Source organism: Calypte anna, chromosome 3 (assembly GCF_003957555.1).
Source record: "Calypte anna isolate BGI_N300 chromosome 3, bCalAnn1_v1.p, whole genome shotgun sequence".
NCBI classification, from domain to species: domain Eukaryota; kingdom Metazoa; phylum Chordata; class Aves; order Apodiformes; family Trochilidae; genus Calypte; species Calypte anna.
In genome coordinates, this window is record NC_044246.1 from 70,046,123 (window position 1) to 70,067,181 (window position 21,059).

Here is a 21,059-nt window from a genome sequence, read left to right on the forward strand (position 1 = left end):
GCCTGACTCTTTCTTCCTGTAATTTAAGCACATCATTTGTTGTTCTACAAATCATGGGTGTGAGATGCACATAATTTTCTTCCACTTTTACAGCAGCTTTCATGTGCTGTAAGAGCTCTCCTGAGCCATTACAAACAGTGAGGCGATGCTGTCAACCAAGCCCATATTATGATATTCCTCCAAGGGTTTACTACATGGCTGGTCACTCTTCATCCTGGATTTGTATGGCTGATTTTACTGCTGAGTTTCTGTGCTTGTCCCTGATAGACCCTCTCTCTCTCTCTTTTTTTTTTTTTTTTTTATAAACTCAGACCCTCTTTCAGACTTGCTGAGATTGTCTTGAACATGAAGTTGGTCACCCAAGGTAACTGCAGTACCTCCCAGCTGCTTGACAGCTGTGCACAGGGTAAGTATTCTCCCTGCTCCATCACCCAAGTAATTTATGAAAAAATTGAATCACACTTTGTCTGAGACAGACACCTGCAAAACAGTGCATCCTCCTGCTCTGGCAGAACACTCCCACTGATCGCTCTCAGAGGGGGTTTACAGAGAAATTATACCCAAACTAAATTCTCCTCCTTTGCTTGCTCTCCATGCTCTTGAGAAGTTACACAGATGAATTAGGGTTTGTGTCAGGCTTTCTCCCTCCACTGTAGTTATGAAGCACATTTGCATAGAGCAGCTGTCAGATTTGCAGAAAGAAAAAGAGCAAATCAACAAAACAATGGGAAAAGAGGCATAAACAAACAATAAGAAGGTTCTCAGGCTCTGCAGATCCACTGGTCTTTACCTAAATCAGCTCTGAGTATTTTATCTGCAGACCTTAACGATTAAAATCAGAAGAAGAATAAGATGAAACATAAAGATTTCCATTGTATCTCTCTACAAAGGAACATTTCCAAAATTGAGGAACATACACTACTAGGTCACGGCACAGAGGAGCTTGGAGAAAGATGTACAACATCTATGTGATGGATGAAGTGTGCAAGCAGCTCTTGAGAAATGCAGCTTAATGGGAAAGTGCAGCAAGCAACAGTTTCTCTCTTTTGCTTGGGGTGAGCTGGGGAGAAGGACCAAGTTACCCACTGCACAGTGAGTGCATCGCAGCTGATCGATAGCCCAAAGTGGTGGAACAGCCGAGAAGTTGTTGCTATGGATTTATTTGGTTATAAATTTTAAAGGGAGGTCACCTGAGACTAATCTTATGAAGCAGGAACAGCAACTTCTCTTCTATGTGCAAGCAAACAGAGGTGATATCGGGACAGCCAGAGCTGTAAACATCATTTTAAGGCATTTGGGAATGGAGTGAAAGCAAGCCGATGTGAAAACTGACTTAGGTTGTTTGAAAGATTTTTTTTTATTGCCTGTGGGTGATACATTCAAGGAGGTAAAGTCTTCCTTTCTGATTAAGACAGCCAGCAAATTACAGACCATGAATGGAGCCTCTCTGAGAAGCAGCAAGGCTGAGAAGCCTGCAAGACAGAGCCATCCATCCTCCACCCCCACTGCCTGTCCCTGTCCCCATCCACATCGGTGTCTCCATGGGGAAGGAGGTCCCCGTCTGTGTGACCTGAGTGAGAGACAAGACAGACACCTCCCTGGGGAGGGACTTGTGGAAGGGATGGTTGCCACAGCTCCCCTGGGATGGGTTGTCCTCCCCATCATGCCTGGTTTGCCCCCTCCTCTCTGCCTCCTGCCTGCAGCCAGACAGCTGGGCTTGTGTGTCTGTATTCAAAAGGAGCCATCAGCAGAAGTCCTGCCACAGGGGGAGAGCATTTCATAGAATCATAGAATCATAGAATTAGCCGGGTTGGAAGGGACCTCAGAGATCATCTAGTCCAACCCTTGACCCACCGGAGCAGTTGCCATGCATCCAGTCTTTTTTTAAATTTACCTCTACCAAAGGTAGACCTCTCTGATGCATGCAGAAGTAGCTTATGATATGTTTTTAGACCAACTTGAATGCATCTTTATGGTGGCTGTGCATTCTAAGCACGGGTCCAAGCACTACACCCAAGTTAATCTGTTCTGCTCTGACACCTGAAAAAAATGATCTACAGGGCATTGCACTCTCTACTACACCCTAAAGCCAGGTCTTGGAGATGTCTTTCAGATAACCCAAGGGCATGGCATGCCCTTTAGGATTATCCTGGCCACAAATCAGTACATAACCATGAGGCAGGCTAAGCCTTCTTACTTACTTACTTACTTACTTACTTACTCTGAAGACCTTGAGGATGTACCATGCTGAGTACCCTGCAAAATATTCCTTTTGCGTTGTTTCACCTCAGGTGGTAGGTCATTTTTAAGAGATAGAGAATAAACTACACCAGTAGCTTACAGATCCTACTGGGGAGCATTAGGAGACAAAGCAGGCTCCAGATACGATAGAGACAGGCATTTTTATCTGTATTTTTGCCAGAATTTACCACAGATCCCTCTCAGTTATGGCTTCCCTAGGTGTACCATGAGCAGAAGCTGCACAGAAGTGTTAGGGGAAGCAGTCCCCCCTGAGGTGACATCCACCTTCTTCCTCATACATGAAACCCTTCTGAGAGCAGTGGTAGCACGACCTGAAAAGAGAGAAAAATGGAAATGTGTTTGCAGAAAGGCAGTTTGGGCTAAAAGCAGGAAATCTGAGACTGTCACGGTTTCTTCAGGGAAGAGAATAGGAAAGATAACCTCTGGGGCAGAAATGAAGGTGAAAGGGGTGTCAAGGCAAGGAGAGCTATACAAATTACAAACACATGAATGTTCTCAGTATGGGAACCAAAGACATGCATCCCATATATTGTTTATGTGGAAATACCTCATTTCAGGAGCAGAATTACTTTTCTGATCCTCTTTGGCTATTCACAAGCCAATTTCACTGCTACTTCATTTTCTCATTTTCTGCCCTGCAGAAGAGGAGGATTACAAAGCACAGGTTTTCATGCAGGTATCCAGCTCTCCCCTGTTACAATATAAGGATGTTTCACAGTGCCAGATAAGATAATTGCCATATCTTAAACTGTGATGTGATGTACTGTATTCACAAGGAGCACCCAGAGCACTGAGTGCAACCAACACACTCCTTAGTTTGTGTCAGGGGTAAAGCAGGAAGAGAGTGCCTGGTGGGCTCATGTCCTGTTCAGCGTTGGCTGAGGAATCAGGGAATTGCTGGGGAGATGGAAACACAAACATATAAGGGTGGTAAGACACTGTAACAGGTTGCTCAGGGATGCTGTGACTGCCCCCTCCCTGGAAGTGTTGATGACCAAGTTGGATGGGACCTTGAGCAACCTGATCTAGTGGGAGGTGTCCCTGCCTATGCAGGGGGATTGGAAGGGCCTGATCTTTATGGTCCCTTCCAACCCAAACCATTCTGTGATTCTGTGTAACATTTGGCAGGCAAATTAGTTGAGCAGCTGGTTGGGCAGAAAAACAGTTCTGTTGCATGCATGATAGAGAAGCTGGATTGACATTGCCAAGTCAAGCATCAGATACATTCAGTGTGTATCTGCCAGCTCAGATAAATGAGTAAGTGCTGGTTTCAGACCAAGCATGGTGGGATGGAATGGTATTATTAAGAAGGTTTTATCAATCTGACCAATACTGTGGACATGCTAAGGTTAGGCAAAAGGTCCCTCCCAGTTTTAATGACGATGAAGGCAGAGCCAGAGCTTTTCCTAACTTCTAAAAATGTCTCATGAAAGAAGAAAATTAGAGATGTTCTGGTTAGCACAATGCTGCTGATGCTGCTACTGTAGCAGTGGGTTTCAGAAGACAAGCTAGCAGCCAGGATATTCACCTAAATAGGGCTAGGACACTCTTCACAGAGTCTCTGTTTCCCACAAACACATCTCCTGTGGAAGTGATGTTGTCTGAACAACACCAATAGAACAGCAACAATAGCAAAGTCTGCTACTCTCTCCAGTTTCATTTCAAATGAAAAGAATGCAATTAGCTTTTTCATTCACAAACAGGCAGCATCTCATTACTCTTTGGGGCCACTATTTCAGTGTTATGAGCAAGGCTTCATACAATGCATTGCTTTGCAAATAAATGTCTCTCTCCCATCTGATGCTCTTAGACTGCCACAGAGCAGCTGAGATCCCCAGGAGTAAGAAATCCATCTTCAGCTGCATCGAGCTGGGGAGTAGCTCAAAGCCTTGTGTTTATGCTTGGTGCACAGGTCACACGTCATCTCCAAACTCTCCCTGCAAAAGGTTTTCTGACGTTTATTTAGACAGCTTAATTCTATTATTTTCTTTGAGCCATTTATAGAACAGCAAGTGTACAGAGAAGTGGAGCCCTTAACTTACTTGCCCCTGCCCTGGCTTCAGCTGAGATAATTTTCTTCCTAGTAACTGCTGTAACACTGTGTTTTGGATTTAAGATGAGAAGAATGTTAATAATACACTGATATTTCAGTTGGTGCCAAGCAGTGATTACACCAAGTCAAAGGCTTTTCTGTTTCTCACCCCACCCCACCAGCTGGGGGCACACAAGGAGCTGGGAGGGGACACAGGGTTGCTGACCCCATCTCACCAAGGGGCTGTTCCATACCATATGACATCATGTTCAGCATATAGAAGAAGAGGGAAGAAGAAGGAAGGGGGAACATTCGGAGAGATGGCATTTGTCTTCCCAAGTAACCACTACTCATGATGGAGCTTGGCTTTCCTGAAGATGGCTGAACACCTGCCTGCTAATGGGAAGCAGTGAATTAATTCCTTGTTTTGCTTTGCTTCTGTGTGCAGCTTCTTCTTCACCTGTTCAACTACCTTTATCTCAACCCCTGAGTTTTCTCACTTTTACCCTTCCAGTTCTCTTCCTCACCCCACAGGGGATAATGATCAAAGGGCTGCGTGGGGCTTAGTTGCTGCCTGGGGTTCAATCATAACAGTTTTACATTTTCTTTATTTGCCACTGCACAACAGCATTTAAAACAGAATACACCACTACTTGGAAAAAATTATAAACACTTTAGAAAACCTAACTTCTTACTGATTAAGAAAAATCAGCACAGTATCAAAAGTCAGAGACTGTTATTGGGAAGCAGCAAGGTCCCAATATTTACTGATAGATTCAATTTCCAACAGAAGAGACTTATTCTGACATCATCTTAATATAACCTAGATGTACTTCATTCTATAAAAGGCAGCAACAACTAGAAGTGACAAATTATACCTACCTCCAGGTATACAAACAAATTATCTCACTGTGATTTGAAAGATAACATGTCACTGAAAGTTATGATTAAAAAAAAATTCAGTCATTCACAGTGTGTCATAGATGTAATTAAATTTTGTAGGAGAGTCAACCTTTATTAAAACAATCTACTTGTTGGAGAATATTTCCAGAAACCCTGCCTCTATCTGGTTTCAAACATAATTATTAATCTCGATGCCAACATCTTGATGGTTAGAAAATGAGTACTGGTCCATGCAAAATATGCATTCTGACACACAAGACAGAGGGTTCAAGCTGATTTTTAAAACCCTTTTTCAAACCTTCCCCCCAAAACCTCGGTGTTCCAATTAAGCTACAAACTGAAGCAACCACACAACAAGTGAGCCACTTGGAGAAAATTCTTCCCAGGAAAAAACAACTCTGTTTTAAACCAGACAGAAGCCAGACAGTGAGTAGCAGGAAGAAAAAAAAAGCAAAAAAAAAAGCATTACAATATTCCCTCAGCTCAGAATTTCTTTCCTTCCCCCAGAGCCTATTCACCTTCTCCTGACTCCATCTGTGCCTGAAGCATCGCAGCCAGCCCACCCCTGGGTCATTGCATTAAAACACCCTGTGCTACAGAAACAAGTAGCAATCCTGATAAACCAACAATCCTGATAAAACTCCATTGCATTTATAAAACCCTAACTCTCTGCTGGTATCCTGGGCTCAGTCCCTTCCTCTGCTGGACTGGATTTAAGCCATGGAAACATTTACCAGTGCAAAGGTAAAAAACCTGGTTGGTTCTTAGCCCACATGGTGCTCCTGTGCCTTCCTACCAAACACAGCCACATGGGAGACACAGCTGCAAGGTCACTGAGCTCCCAAAATCCCCACTGAGTTTAGGGGGATACAAGCACCTTCCAGGCTGCTTGGGCTGTGAAAAACCAAAGTACCCTGTGCACATGCTGCAGTGTGGCTATAAGGATGTGGAAGATAAAAAAGTAAACCAGCAGATTGATTGGTACTTGCAGGACCAGTCAGTTATAAAGATTGTTGAGGGACCAACTTTCTGAATGTGGGTGCTTGAATCCTTTTACTAATTCAGATCCTAAGTATCTAATTCTCACTTTTAAGTGCTGACACATCTTTAAAATCTGACATGGTTCAGAGTTTACATGATAGCCAAGGTAAACAAGATATCCTCTTTCCTTCTTGAGTAAAGATGGAGAGGCAGACAGAATCAGGAGCTCAGTTCACAGGATATTCTTTCTTTTTCTTGATTACAGAGCTGTAATTCTTATTTACACAGTAATGAAGAAATGCACATGTAGAAAGACACAGCTCCACTCAACAGTTACTTGGATTTGCTAGTTCCACTCAAATATTGGCAGGTATTTTCCCAGGTGTTTTTCTCATCACCCAGGTTCTGATACAGTGCCCAACTGTGGATGAGACTGAGCAAGCTTGCATCATCTCACACTGTTGCAAGAAATAGAACCTACAGGAGGTGCTCCAGTAACCAAAAGACCCATAACAACGCACAGTTTTCTGGAGACCTGAAGGCATGAAGCAGAGTTCATGTCAGGTAACAAATTAATGCAGTGGTCCATTGGCATGGGTGACATAAAGCACACACAAAGACAAGGAAAACCCAACAAATGCAAATGTGACATAGTGAAGACATTGAGGACAGCTCCTGGTTCTGCACCTTTGGGACATTATGATTTCTGTTTCTTTGTATTATTATTATTATTATTATTGGTTTTGGTCTTTTAAATGCACTTAATGCACCATAATTGGATGCTAAATGCTCCTGCTCTGGACCCAAACATACAGAATAGAAATACAAGTTCCTTTATTTGAAAACAAAGGAAAAACAAGTTGCAAGTGACAGAGCAAAGATGCTCTGCCCCAGCCCTATGTGTCAGGGGCACAGAGGGCAGCAGGGCATGGAAGAGGTCTGTTGTCTTGTAGGGGATTGCTAAGTCTGGGCTTGTGGCTAGAAATCTGTGTTCAAAAGCAGGGTGAAAAGTGGATCTAGACTGTATTTTATTCCTTCAGAAGGCTGTGAGTAGGTTGGGCAGCTCAGTGGATCTGCCTGCACTAGAAGTAGGTCTAGGACAACCAAGCAGCCACCAGATATCTCTACACCACCAACTCACCGCCCAGACCCTTGAGGCTGGCAGTACTGTGAGGCTGTCAGAGTGGTCAGTATAGACACATAAATTGTGTCGTATCTATAAACACATACATAGACACATTCAGTGGCCAGTTGGCAGAATTCAGGTGGCAGAGGACAGTTGTCCCTTTCCACTTGAAATCGTCTACTTGAAGGGTCCAGGACTGATGACAACTCAAGCAATGCTGCAGTGAATGATTTTTAATTTTTTTTTTTTTTTTTTTTCTTTTGTCTTGTGTGCAGCACCAACCCATTGCCGGAAGACAGCACCACATTCAGCTCTCATTGCTGGAGAAGCTGTTTCCATGTGGTACATCACACCCTAAGTGATTGTGCTGTTCCCCTAACACAGATGAACTGAAAAACTCCCTTTGCTCTCAGGCTTTGCTGTAACATATGGACCCTGCAGAGTGATCACACCATCACTTCACCTCCTGCTGCCTTTTGCTGCTTTCATAGAATCATAGAATTGGCTGGGTTGGAAGGGACCTCAGAGATCATCAAGTCCAACCCTTGATCCACTACCGCTGCAGTTACCAGACCATGGCACTGAGTGCCACATCCAGTCTCTTTTTAAATATCTCCAGGGACAGAGAATCCACTACTTCCCTGGGCAGCCCATTCCAATGCCTGATCACCCCCTCCGTAAAGAAATTCTTTCTAATATCTAACCTAAACCTCCCCTGGCACAACTTAAGACTGTGCCCTCTTGTCTTGCTGAGAGTTGCCTAGGAAAAGAGACCAACCCCCCCTGGCTACACCCTCCTTTCAGGGAGTTGTAGAGAGCGATGAGGTCTCCCCTGAGCCTCCTCTTCTCCAGACTGAACAGCTCCAGCTCCCTCAGCCTCTCCTTATAGGATCTGTGCTGAAGTCCCTTCACCAGCCTAGTTGCCCTCCTTTGGACCCGCTCCAGGACCTCGATATCCTTTCTAAACTGAGGGGCCCAGAACTGGACACAGGACTCGAGGTGTGGCCTCACCAGCGCTGAGTACAGGGGCAGAATCACTTCCCTGGACCTGCTGGCCACACTGTTCCTGATCCAGGCCAGGATGCCATTGGCCTTCTTGGCCACCTGGGCACACTGCTGGCTCATGTTCAGCTTCCTGTCAACCCAGACTCCCAGGTCCCTCTCTGTCTGGCTGCTATCCCGGGCAGACCAGCCTCAGCTGGACCAAGTGCCACATCTACTGTCCGTGCTGAGTCAGCACTTGTGGTTCTCCAGGCACCTCGGCAGCAGTGGGATTATTTCCACACCGAGTTACTGACCCCAGTAAATGAAACTGCCCCTAGGGGGATCTTTCCCCTCGGACAGCTTCCTGCGTTTTAAATATCGGCAGGGCAGTGAAAGACACGCGGGGTTTGGAGCCAGGGCTGCAGTGTGTGGCACCCCCAAGCTCAGGGGCTGCCCCTGGGGCTTGCAGCTCCTGCAGGTCCCAAGGAGTTCGCTCGGTTAAGACCGAGCAAGGGGCAGGCACCTCGTCACTCTGAGTATCCTCCAAAAAACAAAACCAGCAGGGGAAAAACTGAGCTTCAGATGTGCTCTTCCGTGCAGAGCTGAATTGCACCCACTCCATCACTCCTTGTCCTCCAAGGTGAGTGTCTCACTCATGAATGAACAAGAAGTAAACACGTGGTTTGCTTTTTTTTCCCCCTTGTGGGTTTTTTTTTTCTTGTTTTTCCCTTGTCTTTTTTCTTTTTGAATGACTACCATAAAAGCTTAGCCAAAGAGCTTAGGAGCAGCTGCGCTATCAGAAATTATTTTTACCTCATTAAAAAACTTATCCTTTTAAAAGGAGAGAAGCAGAATGGAGATTAGAGATTCTAGTGCTTCACTGGGTGTTACTTAGTACCTGTGGATCATTACATTGATAAAATATGTACAGACTCACTTTTCAGGTTAAAAGTGTTTTGTCCTTTTGTTTGCTTAGCTAAATAAAGAGGTTTTGTTTGACCTGTGATTTTGAATCCAGCTGGCTTTTTAATACACAGTGACTCACATGAAGCAGCCTGCAGAGCCGGTCTCTTTTCCACTCTTACACCATTGATTTCAGCAGAAACCTCACAGAAAATGAGGTGGTGTGGGGGGGCTTTTGGCCCAGCTCCTGACCAGGCCTGCTCTGCTCTTCTTTCTGTAATTGGTCCAACTAAAATGAGGGAGCTAATCACAGAGAGGTGTACTTCATGCAAGCCAAATGGCCAGGATCTTGCCTTTTGAGGCACTGCAAACCCTGTAAGATATTCAAGGTTAGTAATAAACCATTAGTTTGTAATGAAAAGTGAAGCTGGGGCTAAGGACTTCCTGCCTCAAAATGGTAATTTTTTATAATGAAACACTGTCATTATCTTGGCTGCTGTGCAATAGAGCATTGCTGGTGTTAGTGGGAGCAGGCTGGGAGCTCTTTAGACAAAGACTGACATTATTTTTTCTGCTGCAGGATAAGCCATAGAATTTTTAAGGGTGGTAAAGCAGGAAATCTCATTTCCATTTTCAGTGAAGGCTCCATGTAATATATCATTATCCAGCACTGGGCCCTATCCTTGCAGCTCTTTCCGTGAGGGTTTTCTCCCCCCACAAACTACACCATTGACAGGAGAAGGTAAAACCCACCAAGCACAGGAGCCTGCCAGGACAAGGAATGATCTGTGGTCACCAGTGGTTATGGAAATTCCTATTGCAGTGTTACAGTCTCTAATCAGGCAGACCTGGCCATTGGTTTTTAGAAATACAATATCAGAAGCAACACATGATTGTTCCCCATTGGGACTGTGTGAGGGTCATGGCCCAGCAACTGGCAATGGGCCCTTCAGGTGTTTTTTTCTTTCACAGATCATTTCATGACCAACGTAAAAGAGCCATCATCTGACAACAGGAGGAGGTTGTAAGTCCAGGTAATGCAAATATAACACCGTTTTCTCAAACAAACACCTGCTATTTTGATAAAAAGACTCAGCAAGGAAAACACTTGCATCATGCTATACACAGTTCCTGGATTTCCTTCATCCGGAATTTCAGCTCTGCTTTTTCTAAAGAGAGATGTTATTTGGGGAGACAAGATATTGTGTCACCTGCTTTATGTTATTCTGCTCAGGTATCCCTGCAGATCAGGACTTGCTTTGAGAATTAAATGCTGTATTTTACTGCAAGTGGGTTGATGTCAATTCCTCTCTGAGGGCTACCCAGAACCAATCAAAATACTCTCCCCTCTTTCACCTCAGTCTTTCCCAGGAATTATGAGTCAGCAAAAGCTTTCTGAATGGGGTATACATAAAAAAACCTACAAAAACAAAAAAACAACACATTTGTATTGTTTCAACAAATGAATGGCTAATATCACTGTTGCCAAAATCTGGGAAAGAATGCTCAGGGAAATACCTTAAAAATGTCTCATTTAAACAGGAGGAATCTAGCTTTATTTTGTATATTGAGTCAATCATTGGGGGGAATGCAGTCTGAAATGCAGTAAATGGTAAACTAATAAAATTAAACAAAGCAAATGACATGTAGGGCTAAAAATGGAAAAAATAACTCGCCTAAATCCGTTTCATTCCTAGATTAAGTGGCTTATTACTGATCTAGGATTCTATCCATCCAAGTTTTCTGTATCTAATTTTTATACAGGTTGTCACCATGAATTTATGGTGAAAATATCAGATGTCCAGTTCCTGACAGAATTATGGAGGGAGATGATCATTTTAGTTTAGAGATTAAGAATAAATTTTTTAGTATGAGGGTGATGAGGCACTGAAACAGGTCACCCCAGGAAGTTGTGGCTTCCACCTCACTGGAAGTATTCAAGACCAGGTTGGATGAGGCTTTGAGCAGCCTCATCTAGTGGTAGGAGTCCCTGCTCATGGCAGGGGGGGTTGGAACTAGATGATCTCTCAGGTCCCTTCTAACCCAAATGATCAGTGGTGGTCTTCAGCAGATTCTGTCTCACTTACTTCAGGGTCTAAAAGTAGATATGAGAAATTTCCCCTAGCAGCTTTTAAGGCTGAAACTGGTCTTCAGAGCCTGCATAGGGCTCTCAGGATCCTGCTCAGGCCCTACTCAGCATCTCAAACCTTGGTGCAAGTTAAGTGCTGGAGAGTGAGGACCTGCATCCTGGTGTGAGGCACTGCCTGCAGGAGCCACTCAGTAAGAAAACCAGCGGCAGCCCTGTCCTGCATCATCACTGCCATTCATGCAGGAATTACAATGATTTGTAAGATAAAACCTAGCAGATGGCAAGTTTTCCAGTTTTACCAGAAAGTTTTACCAGAAGGCCAACCATATCCTGGGCTGCATCAAAAGAAATGTGGCCAGCAGGTGAAGGGAGGTGATTCTTCTCATCTGCTCTGGGGAGACCCCACCTGTTGGAGGGAGTCCAGAAGGGAGCCACAAAAATTATCAGAGAGATGGATTCTGTGAGGTGTTTAGATTGAGAGGGGCTGAAAAAGTTGAGGCGGTTCATCTGGGAGAAGAGGAGAGGAGAGGAGAGGAGAGGAGAGGAGAGGAGAGGAGGAGAGAGAGGAGAGGAGAGGAGGAGAGGAGAGGAGAGGAGAGGAGAGGGGGAGAGGAGAGGAGAGGAGAGGAGAGGAGAGGAGAGGAGAGGAGAGGAGAGGAGAGGAGAGGAGAGGAGAGGAGAGGAGGGAGAGGAGAGGAGAGGAGAGGAAGGAGAGAGGAGAGGAAGGAGAGGATGAGGAGAGGAGAGGAGAGGAGAGGAGAGAGAGGAGAGGAGAGGAGAGGAAGGAGAGGAGAGGAAGGGAAGAGGAGAGGAGAGAGGAGAGGAGAGGAGAGGAGAGGAGAGGAGAGGAGAGGAGAGGAGAGGAGAGGAGAGGAGAGGAGAGGAGAGGAGAGGAGAGGGAGAGGAGAGGAGAGGAGAGAAGAGAGAGAGAGAAGAGAAGAGAAGAGAAGAGAAGAGAAGAGAAGAGAAGAGAAGAGAAGAGAAGAGAAGAGAAGAAGAAGAGAAGAGAAGAGAAGAGAAGAGAAGAGAAGAGAAGAGAAGAGAAGAGAGAGAAGAGAAGAGAAGAGAAGAGAAAGAAGAGAGAGAGAGAAGAGAAGGAGAAGAGAAGAGAAGAGAAGAGAGAGAAGAGAAGAGAGAAGAGGAAGAGAAAAGAGAGAAGAAAGAAGAGAAGGCTCTTGGAGAGACCTTGTAGCAGCCTTCCTGCACCCGAAGGGGACATATAAGAAAGATGGGAGCAAAATTTTTATTTTGCAATAAAGGGCAAAGGGCAATAGTTTTAAACTAAAATGGTAGATTTAGACTGTGGAAGGAAGGAATTTTTTACAATGAGAGTGGGTGAAACACTGGAAAAGATTGTCCAGAGAGGAGGTAGATGCCTCATCCCTGGAAACATTCAAAGTCAGATAGAGCTCTGAGTAACCTCATCTAGTTGAAGATGTGTCTGTTCACTGCAGGGGGGTTGGACTAGATGACATTTACTTCCAACCATTTCTGATTCTATGATTTCACCTGTCGGAGGTCACTCATTGGCCTTTCTCTCAGCAACTACTCCTGTGAGTGATGCAGCCTTTGGCTGAGCTTTTGCAGGTTACTAGAATGGGGGCCACAATGCTCCACCTGGTGGTTTGATCCTTAGCTTTGCAGGGGTAAAGGAGCTTAGGCATGCCCTGTTCCACACATCCAAGGGGCTAGAGGCCTTGTCCTCTTCTATTTATTTTCTAGTTTAGACATTTAGTATGAGATTAAAAAGTCTGGGCTCATACTACTTCAGAAGGCTCACAAGAGGGGAAAAAACAACCTTTCTCACTAGCAACTGTAGAGTTCTTAATCCAAGCAGCATTTTCATCTGTAAGGTCTGTTTTAAATCATATTTGTAGCATCACTGCAACAGTGCCCTGATGAATACCTGCATGTCTGAAGGTATTAATCAATTACAATGCCACATTTGTGATGATTAGGATATAGAATATATAAAAGTAATGGGGCTACCAGAGTTCTGGAATAGTTTTCTGATCAAATTGCTCTTAAAATGAAGTGTATTTGTATTCTGAGTGAAATCATACTGGTTTTCATCATGCACTCACATAAATACAGCATTACTGAATCACATCTTTGCTCAGGCCAACTGGATCCTTGTGGCCCCAGGTGCTCCAGCAGGCAAGTGCTTGATGCATTGCCCAGCCATAAGCTGAGGAACACACTATTCCCAACCTCTTATATGGTCAGCCCTTAAATATGAATTGAAATGATAGTGAGAAACTGTAACAAAGCCAGGATGTAAATTTAGCATAACTGTAAATAAATAAGCATCAACACTGCTTGTGAAATCTACTGCATGTTTTATTCCTCTGAATAAATAGGTTGCTGGTGAATTCACACCTGAGTGAAGAAGCATTTCCAAACTCTGAACTGCATTGAACTCTGATGGGCTCCTCAAAGCCACTGAACTGTGGGATTACCAGAAAGCAGTATACTGCTTTGAGACAGGCAGACAGCAAAGATGCACTTAATATTATTTTTCTACAGTATACACATGCACGCTGTAAAACAAAAAAAAAATAGTGAGAGGGAGAAACAATTCAGGTTCCCCTCAGAACCTCAGATAAGGAAAGTAAATTTATTGTGGTGTTTTACTGGCTTCTATGAAATCAGATTTTTTTCCTTTTTCCCCTCCAATGTTAGACTAAAAGTGGAAAAAAAGGACCCAGCCTAAAGTCCAACTTTCCCCCACAGTTTGGTAAGTTTTTATTGGAGCATTATCATAAGAGCTTGATTTATAACTTGAAGATGAAAGCTACTGAAAACCTACATAGGTGTAAGTAGCAGCTGGTTTCACTGAGCTTTTTGCTGCTTTGGCTGATGGAGAATGAAAAGGAGCTTGTGCTCTTCGATTGGACAGTTAAGCAGAGACTAAACAAACAAGAAAGCAGGAAGGTATCTTTCTTAGTGCAGTATTTAATCTCCATGGCCAACGATGATCTCTTTAGGTGGAATTACACGAGGAGCTTAAAGCAAACAAAGGGACTTTGCTCAACTGGCAAATCTGCCAGCTCTCTTCTTTCTTAAAAGCATCTAAAACCACAACCATATATCTTAAATGTTTTTATTTGTATAGAAAATGTTATAATTTATCAATATTGTGCAGCAAAGTCGAGATACACACATACATACACCACGCCTCCCCCCCAACACACACACATAGAAATACAACACAAATACCACTTACTTTCTCTCTGCCCTTCGGAAAGGCAACACTGTTTTGGCAGATCAGCAGCTAGAAATAAGGTGCTATAATTAAGCAGTAACGGAATGTTTTCACAAATGTGATGTGCAAATTTATATACAACCACTCTTCCCCCCACCCCATGGAACCCCCAAACTACGTACCCCAAACCACTCTCAGAGATACAAACATGTATAAAGTGCTAATACTTAAGCATGTTTCTGACGACTTCACGACTTAGTTTGAAGTTTAGACCAGGCACTGCTGTAATAGTTCACTGGGTAGATTGTCACTTGGTGTGGTATGACAGAGAGAAAAGTCACTCAGACATCGCTGGGGGACCGGGAACGAAAGGACACTTTAGCCTGAAAGCAGCCACAGAAGAGCACCCACATGGACCTCTGGATTTCCTGGTTTCTGTAGGCGTAAATGATGGGGTTGATCATGGAGTTGTAGGTCGCAGGTAGGAGCGTGGCGTAGGTATACACCGAAGGGTAGTTGGGGTCCCCCACCACACAGTAGATGGCAAAAGGCAGCCAGCTGGCCCCAAAAGTCCCGAGGATTATAGCGAGGGTAGAGACCCCTTTTTTGGTGGCAACATAGTGCGAAGCAGTCAGGAAGTGCTGCTGGAGAGCTATCTGGTGGGCATGTCTGCAAACGATCTTGCAGATCTCGATATAGAGATGGAGCATGATGAGGAAAATGAGAAAGAACGAGGCGGACAGTAGCGTCACATTGCTCTTGGTCAAGGGTCTGACGACGCTGCAGGTGGCACGGTCGTGGAGGCAGTTCCAGCCCAGGACGGGCAGCAGCCCCAGGCAGAGGGAAACCCCCCAAGCGCCCGCCAGCATCGTGTGGACGCAGAGCACCGTCCTCTCCGAGTAGTAAGTGAGGGCGTTGTAGAGGGAGAGGTAGCGGTCGACCGTGATGGCCAGCAAGCTACTCACAGAGGCGGCGAAGGAGGCGACGAGGAATCCCACCGTCAGCAGGCTGACCGTCTCGGAGCGGATCACGTACTGGAAAACGAAGTTGAGGATGAGGCCGAGACCGGCCAGGAGGTCGGCAGTGGCCAGACTGCCCACCAGCACGAACATGGGGGTGCGCAGGGCGGGCGAGTAGCAGATGATGGCCACCACCAGGGCGTTCTCGCAAGCGATGGCGGTGCCGGAGACGCAGAGCATCACATCCCAGGGGTTGAGACCGGCGGGCGCCGGGGGGTCGCGACGAAAGCTCCAGCGAGGCGTTGCCACCCCCGGCACCGCCACCACCGCCGCCGCCGCCGCTGGGCTGGCAGCCGGGGCGGCCCGCCCCGCTCTCGTTCAGGGCAGCCGCTGCCTCCATCGCCGCCCGGGCGGCCGCAGCTGTGCGGGGGCAGAGGCGGTGAGCGGGTGCGGCGGGGTGGCGGGGCGCGCATCGGAGCCGCGGCGCCGCGCCCGCCTTGCTGCTGAACCCGCAGAACTTTCCCGCCGAACCGACCGCCCCCCAGCTCCCCCCTCCCCAGCCTCCGCCCCGCCCCCCCGGGCCCCGCCCGCCGGGGCTTTGGGCCGGACCGGGCCGGGCCGCGCGGTGCTGACGTCAGGGGGCAGGGCGGGCGCTGCCGGTGAAGCGGGATGAAGGGGGGAGAGTGCGGGGGGTAAGCAGGGGTAGAGATGGGAGGGCATGGGGAGGGCATTGGTTTGATATGTGGTGCTGGTACGGGAGAGTCCGTCTGCCTCCCCTAAGTCCTCAGCCAGCGCTCCCCGATCCGTCTGCGGTTCGGCTGCGGGGCACGGTCCCGGAGCCGGAGGTTTTGCCCCGGGCTAAGAGCGGAGCGAAATGCCCTTGGGGCTGCCGGGCGGGGAGGAGCACTAGGCTCGGCTCTGCTCTTCCCCTGCTTCATTTCCCTCGCTTCGCAGTAGATTTTCCCGCTCTCAACGGCGGCGCGTTTGTGGGGAGAAATCCGGCAAGTTTCGTGTTCGTACTGCACCGAAGGTAGAGGTTACCAAACAGCGCCGTCAATGCTTACGAAAAAAGCCCGCTTCACGCTTATCCTCTCCGAACAGAATATACTCTGGGGTTAGCAATCAGTTTGCTAGCGAAAGCATCCGCACTCTCCTTGCGGACCCCCTCAGATGATAAAGTCAATTAGGAGGAGACCCGATTCCGCGGGCATAAAAATAGGCGGCCTCTGTCCTTGTCTAACCCTTTGCATCTCACAGTGAACCAGCAGCCGAGGTATTTCCCTCTAGAGCACCTGAATCGGTAAAGCAAAGGATAACTGCCTTTGGCCACCCAATCCAGCGCCAAAGAAACGTGGGCAGAAAGTAATTACCATCAGTAGCAACGTGGCTTTCCTCCTGCTAAAAGGACAAGCCAAAAGGTGCACCCCTCACCCCCCACCCTGGGAGATCGTGGTTGTTCTGTGATGGCCGACTGATGATCAAAAGAATGTGGAAATAAAATTACTTCTCGGTTATGGGAACAGCGTGCAAACCATTTAGACACAATTCTGAAAAAATAATTTAAAGAAAATACGTTTACTGCCTTGGGCTGTCCAAATGGAGAAAGCACACAGGCTGTGCCACTATAAAATGTGGGAATCTTCAAAGGGAATTAGGGTGTCTGCATTCATTACATCCAGCCCCATCCACAACCCGCAGGCTGAACACTTACCAAGACAAGCTGTGGACACTTTCTGTCTCTGCAAACAGCTGAACCCATCACTACCCAGGATTTCTGAAACACAAATCTCACAATAGTTTGAGTTGGAAGGGACCCGTGAAGGTCAGTCTGGAGCATCTCTCTGGTCCTACCACCTGCTCAGAGCAGGGACAGCATTGGCCATGCAAAGGTTTCCCTCAGGGTTTTTTCCTTCATCAAGAAAAGGATCTGGGTATCTCCACAGAAGGAGCTTCTACAACCTCTCTAGGCAATGTGCCTGTACTTAGCCCTCAACTGTAAAGATTTTTTCCCTTTTTTTATAGTTGGTCTTTCCTTAACTGCAACTTGTACCTACAACTACTTGTCCTGCATGGTGTCCCACTTGCCTGTATATTATCCAAGCCTTTCCAGGTGTTCCAACTGCAAAAGCAGCTGCAAGAAGGATTAAGAACAGTTTGCAAGTTTACGCAGTTTCAGCAGTTGGTCATGTACCCCCGCTGTAATTCAGGAAATGCAGGGTTGTCTTACTCACTTTCCAAAATTAAATAATAAAAAAAGAACAGGTTAAGAAATGGTCAGCGTCAACTTGTGTTAAGATTAAGACCAAGACTACAAGAATCCAGGTGTACAAAAGGCTGCTTACAAAGCAAGGAAAAGAAGGATAGGGTAAAATCCAAGATAAAGGTAAATTTTGGGGCTTACTCAAAGGAATTTTTCCATTCTAGCTAGAGAAATGGCGTATTTCAACATTAATTAAACTGGTTAAGACAGAATAAATTATTCCAAGCATTTTTCAAAATTGATTAAAAATGGTATATTTCAAACTTAGCAAGTTAGGTTTACAAACATGGACCAGCTGGGCTCCACAAGGAAACCATAAAATCCTCAGTATTTTTGTGGCATCTGTAAAACACAGAAAGAAACATATAATTTATCTGCTTCTCCGTAGTGAAATGTTGTGTGGAAGGTCCCAGCTGTGGGTTGATTTCTCACATCTTGACCAGGCCTATTACCTCTGGGAAACAAGTATGTGGTATTTTATAAGCAGGTGGAAGTGTTTGCTTTTTATATTTTGTGTGTACATAATTTTAAACCTCTTTTTTCCCTGAAAACTTTTTCCTTAATGAAAACATTGACAGCCCATGCTGTCAAGGCAGAAGTCCTCTCATGTGGTGAAACTGCATGAGTGCATTAGCATCTCAGAATAAGATTTAGGAAGAGTTTTTAAACAACAAGCCTCTCCAGTCTCATATTCTCTACCTGTTGTCAATGTTTTTCTCAGTGGTTAGAACAATCTGACTGCTTCAGACTGATGTGAGCATCTGCTCTGGCAGGGGGGTCAGATTGATGACCTCCAGAAGTATCTTCCAACCCCTGATATTCTGTAATTATGTGATCTGCATCCTATTTTTCTCTTGAGATACAATTTATAAATTCGAATTTCAAGCAGAAAAAAATTGTTCAAGCATTGTGGCATGTCTCTGAAAGAAGTGTGCATGTATCCAGCTTGATTTGTCTCCTTGTTGTCAGATGTTTTCTGAGTTCTTCTGGCTCCATAGTGCCTCCATTTCCTTGGACTTTTACCCTTTCAAGAGGGGCAGGCTATTGCAGTCTGTATCAGGTCCTTACTGTGCTCAGTGAGCAGTGCTCTGCATCTCCCTCACCTCCCTCACGTTGCCAAGAATCAGTTGGCAGGGTTAGTGACTAATTCCACACATATTAACATGGTTACACCTCCTTGGGAACTGTTTATATTTCCAGAGCTACTGTTTAAGGCCTCTTATCCTCTTAGTACAGCTTCTCACATCGGTCATTCCAACAAAAGGTGAGCCATTTGGATTGCTTTTGATTGTGGGAAAAAGAGGATTCAAAGAGTAGATGAAGCTGGGATCCTACAGCCACACTCAATTACCACAGCATCACAACAAGCAGAGGAGAGAGAAGCCTGGCCAGACCTCCTGTGCTGCCATCAAGATGTTTTCATCTTCACTTTCTAGCTGAGACTGGGTCCACAAACCTCATGGGAGGACATAAAAATAAAAAGCTCTCTTTCAGCAGTGCAGACCTAAGCACAGGATATGATATAACTCGGTAATTATCTCAGCAAATTTCTGAAAATTAAGCAGCAACAAAATTAAAAACTTGCTGAAATAAACGATCTAAAAACTCTCTGCTTGACTTCTCCATCTGTTCTGAGAGCTGAGAAATATTATGGTGTAATTTTATTATTTGATTATTTAATTTCAGTTAATTATGGATTATTTTGATAGTTCGTATTCTTTAATGATTAATAAGTAGGGTGAGTAAATGTTAAGTATATTAAATGTGCTTTACATAGCATGAGTTGGAACCAAAAAAAAAAAAGCATTTCAAAATTTATCTTTCCGATAACATGCTGAAAATACTGAAGAGTCATTTTTCTTCTGGCAACATAAAGAAGCCTCAGAATAAAGGTAGGAGGAGGGGAAGGGAGAGGGGAATAACACAGATGGTGAGTTAACCAGCACTGACATTTCAGAGATTTCTATGCAGCTGTTGTGAAAAGATGTTTTAAAAACCTAGCGATTCACTTGGGCACCTCTTCAAATGTTTCATTTTCCTGAAATAATGAACTCAGCTTCATCACCTGGTGTCATCGATGACGAGGTCCTCCTTGATGACGAGGTCTCCCTGGCTGACCCTTCAGGCAGGTGTCCACCTGCAAATAAGCTGGATTGCAAAACCTACTGATAATGTAAAGCACCAGGGTTCAGGCACCATTTAGCGTTTCAGTCGCATCCTTCACAACCCTGATTGTCCACCACACATTGTGTTTCCCATGCAGTCCTTGACTGTGCTTCCTGATGGGTCCTCCTGGGATGAGCATTCAGCTGCCTGGCTGCTCTGTCCTTCCTGCAGGTCCAGTCCAGAAAACAGTCTGCATGTCTGTAGAATCTATTTTACTTGTACAGTTGTGCTATATATGAGTGCATAAACACATGAGCACAGCTATCCCAGTTTTTCTAGCACATACTTGGGATGAAAATTCTGTGTTACTCTATTCTGTTCACAAAGCTGGATTTCTCCGCAGGATTTTATGGGTGCTTTGAAAAGTGGCACAATGCCCTGTGTGGTAGCTGAATCACAAGCAGAAAGCACAGGGATAAACTTCACGTAAGCAGGTGAAAGCATGCTTTAAATAGTGTAACAAATACTTAACATCAGGGATGAATGCAGACTGGACCTTATGCTGAAACCTGCAGAATTTGAAACATCATGCATTTCTAGTTCAGTGAGAAGAAAATGCAAATGTAGGTGCATACAGTGAAAGCATAGAGAACACTATTTTGAGCTTTCATTTATGGCTATCGAGAAATTTTGCAGAAATGTAAAGCAAGAGTCTTCCTCCATCTCTATTCCTTCGTGGGGCAGGATCCTCCCCATGCCTCTCCTCTTCTTGCCCTATCCCACGGTTTTGGCACCTGCTGGTTCTGCCCTTGGCTGACAGCAGCACTGTCACAGGCTCCCATCACTGCCACTCCAGACAGGATGAGTTTTTGATGCAACTTTGGCCTCTTAAGCTTTGTTGGGCAGGAACTCTTCCCTGGGAGAATCCTCTGAGTGCTCATCACCCAGAGCTGCTTATAATTTTTTTTTTCAGGTGCTTGACCTTTCACATCATCGTTTGATAGGGATCCAGTGGAGTGATCTCCATATCTGCTTAGCAATCTCCACATCTGTCAGCTCACTTCCACCAGCCTGGACAAGCCAGAGGAGCTGGCTGAGTTATCAGAGGAACAATATTTGCCAGCAACACTTGGATGCTGGCAGAGCTCCAGATGGGTTTATATAAAGTTTGTTAGGAAAGGCACAGTCATTGCTTACCTTTATTGAAAAGATAGCCTCTGATCCACTCTGTTTATTTCTAGAGATTAGG

The 21,059-nt window shown here is 45.4% G+C and overlaps 1 protein-coding gene across 1 annotated transcript; it reads right to left on the bottom strand.

The window, feature by feature from the left end:
- Positions 1-14,826: 14,826 nt before the first annotated feature.
- GPR6 (G protein-coupled receptor 6) lies at positions 14,827-19,806 on the bottom strand. The gene is made up of 2 exons (XM_008504385.2): positions 19,758-19,806; positions 14,827-15,701 (listed from the first exon to the last, which is right to left on the bottom strand). The coding sequence occupies exons 1-2, from the start codon at positions 19,777-19,779 to the stop codon at positions 14,827-14,829; spliced, it is 897 nt and encodes a 298-aa protein (XP_008502607.2). The 5' UTR covers positions 19,780-19,806.
- Between the last annotated feature and the right edge of the window lie 1,253 nt (positions 19,807-21,059).